Consider the following 5,000-nt stretch of genomic DNA (forward strand, 5'->3'; position numbering starts at 1 on the left):
TGACTTTATATCTCACAATTCTGACTTTATATCACACAATTCCGACTTTATATCTCACAATTCTGACTTTATATCTCACAATTCTGACTTAATATCTCACAATTCTGACTTTACATCTCACAATTCTGACTTTACATCTCACAATTCTGACTTTATATTGCGCTATTCTGACTTTATATCACACAATTCCGACTTTATATCACACTACTCTGACTTTATATCTCACAATTCTGACTTTATATCACACAATTCCGACTTTATATCTCACTACTCTGACTTTATATCTCACAATTCTGACTTTATATCACACAATTCCGACTTTATATCTCACAATTCTGACTTTATATCTCACAATTCCGAGTGTATATCTCACAGTCAATTCCGACTTTATATCTCACAATTCTGACTTTATATCTCACTACTCTGACTTTATATCTCACAATTCTGACTTTATATCACACAATTCCGACTTTATATCACACAATTCCGACTTTATATCTCACAATTCAGACTTTATATCTCACAATTCTGACTTAATATCTCACAATTCTGACTTTACATCTCACAATTCTGACTTTATATCGCGCTATTCCGACTTTATATCACACAATTCTGACTTTATATCACAATTCCGACTTTATATCACACAATTCAGACTTTATATCACACAAAAACTGTCCATGTTGAGCAGAACATGTAGTCATGATCTTTTGTGAGTCATTTATAAGGAAAGTGTTGCGCATCAGTGAGTTCTGCTCTGATCTGTGTGTGAGGATTAACACCGGTTGACTGCTGACAATGAACTAAATATGACCACGATCCGCCTGTTTTGGTATCTTTGTATTGCCGTCAGTGGAAAAACTCGAGTCCGTTCATGTTCTGCAGACACAGGATGAGATGACAGTTTGAGTGTTTGTCATGGGGACGGTGGTATTAAGTTGGGTTTATTTGGACTAATCTCTCATTGGTGTAGTGGGGCCAGTAGTGAAGGATAAACCCCACTGGATTAGCATGAGCCCTCGGGCCAATGCATTGTCCTTCTGTTTTTGCATCTTTCCACTCTTGTATTTTCTCCGACTGAAATCCTATTAACTGTGAGCATCCCGAATCCGTCCTGTGTGTAGATTTAAAGTGTGTTTCATTGGTAAGTTTGTGTTACTGAGCTGTTGTTTTGCCCTATTCTTCTTCTGTCTGACTTGCTTATGTTTCCAGGGCTAAATAATTCAGCGATTACCTGCCAGTCACATGATAGCATGACCTCGAGTGAGGCAAAAAAAAAAGAAATGTTGGCTAGCGATCAGGTGAAATGTTACCGTCCCTCGCACACCTTCGCAGGGAAACATGAGAAGTGAAATCAAACACCTGTTTTTTTCCCCCCACCTCACAACCGTCCTCTCCTCTTTCCTCGCCCGTGTGCTGGTGTTCACTAACCAGTTGGCTTTTAGTCTGCGAGGAAACGAGGGATCGCGGTCAAACTGCACCAAGACTCTTTCCATCTCATCCCGACGGGTAATGGCTTGCTTCCATTGACTCGAACAACAGGAACTTCATGGCTGTCCGAGGCACCGTTCCTCCTCCGGATTACTACCCGTTTGATATCGCTCTCTCAGCCCAGCCTCCTGAAGATCTCCAGGGCTTTTACAAGGGAAACCCACACATGCTGAGCAGATCAGGCTCGCATTATGGCCTGGCAGGAGGGGTCAGGTCCTCTTGGGATCAAGGGCAAGCTAGAGCGGCTACTCCTGGTCCTACGCCCGGTCTTCCTCCTCCTCCTCCTCCTCCACCCCCTCCGCCCCCGCCCTCGGCTCATGAGATCAGCCGCTTGTACAGTAATTCTCTGGCTGTCAAGATGATCCCAGACAGTCAGCGTATTCGCAGCAGAGCCGCTTCACCTGCCTGCTTCGGGATCGACTCCAGGTTTCCGGGCGAAAACATTTACGGTGAGGTCAACGGCTTCCCTCTGGAGTCCTGTCAGCCGGGCTCCACCTGTATAGTGGTGGACCCCACAGCATCAGGCATGGATGGGGTTCTTCCTCGAGGGAGCCAGGCGTACGGCTCCATAGCCTCTCAAAGGATGCCCTATGACCCTTCTTACGATCCGGGCGCCACTATGTCCGCCCCACTGAACACCGGCAACCACCCGTCCGACCCCAAGAGGACAGTGGATCCGGGATTTCTGTCTCTCCTGCGTTCCGAGGGTCTGTCGGAAAGCACTATAACTCTTCTTCTCCAGCATGGGTTTGACTCGACCGCCATGCTCAGCATGATGGAAGACCACGATATCCGCTCCGTGGCTCCCAATATGGGTCAGGCTCGTGTGCTTTCTCGCCTGGTGATCGGTTGCAAAACGGGGACTAGCGGTGGGGCATCCATGCGAGGGCGTTCCAACAGCTTCAGCCACCGCAGTGATCTCTACATGCAGCCTCAGGCTCTCAACATGGACTCTCATCTCATTCAACAGCCTCCCAGCGCCCTCCAGTCCGTTTCCCCCAGAATGGGAGAGTTTTTGGGTCGGCGTCCGAGCAGCGCTCCATCTCAGCATCTTCTCGAAACCACAACATACCCGGGGAGTCGCCCGATGGGAGGTCTTCCGGTCAGTCCGGGCGGCTACAGCACTGCGCTTCCTCAATCGCGCCCGCTATCCATGTACAACGCCCACACCGGCCTGGCCATGTCCGCACTTCCTGCTCAACAACAGCCTCCGAACACCCCAGGAGCGGCTCCCAAGACCTTCTCCAGCACGTACTCTCCCATGGAGCTGATGAAGCGTCCCCCGAACCTTCCTCCTCTCTCCCCTGCTCACAGCCCACATCACAGCCCGCAGTTACTGCGGAAGGGAGCGGGGCCGGTGGAGAACGCCGTGCTTCCGGCGTCTTCGGTCCTCCAGCATCAGACCGTTAACCCTAACAACAAGCTGACCCGCCGAACCGGACCACCGGTCATCGTCTCCACCATGGCTTCTCCTGACACAAGTAATGTGGAACCACTTTACTACTATGTACTAACATTTTAATTAATCATTTGATACAATGCATTTATTGTGTACATACATGTTTTTACATTGTACTTACATTTTAAAAAATACCTACATCTGTAATTAATTTCTGTAGTTACATTTGTAATTACACTGTTGACCCATCCTTTACACCTGACCCTACCCTTAAACTTACCCACACCACCACACCTGTCCCTAACTTTACCCTTAAACTTACCCATACCACCACACCTGTCCCTAACTTTACCCTTAAACTTACCCATACCACCACACCTGTCCCTAACTTTACCCTTAAACTTACCCACACCACCACACCTGTCCCTGACCCTACCCTTAAACTTACCCATACCACCACACCTGTTCCTAACTTTACCCTTAAACTTACCCACACCACCACACCTGTCCCTGACCCTACCCTTAAACTTACCCATACCACCACACCTGTCCCTAACTTTACCCTTAAACTTACCCACACCACCACACCTGTCCCTGACCCTACCCTTAAACTTACCCATACCACCACACCTGTTCCTAACTTTACCCTTAAACTTACCCATACCACCACACCTGTCCCTAACTTTACCCTTAAACTTACCCATACCACCACACCTGTCCCTAACTCTAACCCTAACTCATACCACCACACCTGTCCCTAACCATACCCTTAAACTTACCCACACCACCACACCTATCCCTAATTTTACCCTTAAACTTACCCATACCACCACACCTGTCCCTAACCCTACCCTTAAACTTACCCATACCACCACACCTGTCCCTAACTTTACCTGAAACTTACCCATACCACCACACCTGTCCCTAACTTTACCCTTAAACTTACCCATACCACCACACCTGTCCCTAACTTTACCCTTAAACGTACCCACACCACCACACCTGTCCCTAACCCTACCCTTAAACTTACCCATACCACCACACCTGTCCATAACCCTACCCTTAAACTTACCCATACAACCACACCTGTCCCTAACTTTACCCTTAAACTTACCCACACCACCACACCTGTCCCTAACCCTACCCTTAAACTTACCCATACCACCACACCTGTCCCTAACTTTACCCTAAACTTACCCATACCACCACACCTGTCCCTAACTTTACCCTTAAACTTACCCACACCACCACACCTGTCCCTAACTTTACCCTTAAACTTACCCACACCACCACACCTGTCCCTAACTTTACCCTTAAACTTACCCATACCACCACACCTGTCCCTGACCCTACCCTTAAACTTACCCATACCACCACACCTGTCCCTAACTTTACCCTTAAACTTTCCCACACCACCACACGTGTTCCTAACTTTACCCTTAAACTTACCCATACCACCACACCTGTCCATAACCCTACCCTTAAACTTACCCATACCACCACACCTGTCCCTAACTTTACCCTTAAACTTACCCATACCACCACACCTGTCCCTAACCCTAACCCTAACTCATACCACCACACCTGTCCCTAACCATACCCTTAAACTTACCCATACCACCACACCTGTCCCTGACCCTACCCTTAAACTTACCCATACCACCACACCTGTCCCTGACCCTACCCTTAAACTAACCCATACCACCAAACCTGTACCTAACCCTACCCTTAAACTTACCCACACCACCACACCTGTCGCTAACCTACCCTTAAACTTACCCACACCACCACACCTGTCCCTAACTTTACTCTTAAACTTACCCATACCACCACACCTGTCCCTAACTTTACCCTTAAACTTACCCACACCACCACACCTGTCCATAACCCTACCCTTAAACTTACCCACACCACCACACCTGTCCCTAACTCTAACCCTTAAACTTACTCATACCACCACACCTGTCCCTAACCATACCCTTAAACTTACCCATACCACCACACCTGTCCCTGACCCTACCCTTAAACTTACCCATACCACCACACCTGTCCCTAACTTTACCCTTAAACTTACCCACACCACCACACCTGTCCATAACCCTACCCTTAA

General features: G+C 47.9%; 1 protein-coding gene across 1 annotated transcript in view; it reads left to right on the top strand.

Annotated features, from left to right (window-relative positions):
• Positions 1-1,549: 1,549 nt before the first annotated feature.
• The window catches only part of ctbp2l (C-terminal binding protein 2, like), a gene marked incomplete at its 5' end in the record, with an annotated part of 42,156 nt that continues 38,705 nt past the window's right edge, over positions 1,550-5,000 (top strand). Inside the window, one exon of the mRNA XM_079845476.1 lies at positions 1,550-2,972. Coding sequence (XP_079701602.1) covers positions 1,550-2,972 — 1,423 coding nt within the window. The remainder of the gene's footprint in view (positions 2,973-5,000) is intronic.

This window comes from Gobio gobio, assembly GCF_949357685.1.
Source record: "Gobio gobio genome assembly, chromosome: 20".
Lineage (NCBI taxonomy): Eukaryota > Metazoa > Chordata > Actinopteri > Cypriniformes > Gobionidae > Gobio > Gobio gobio.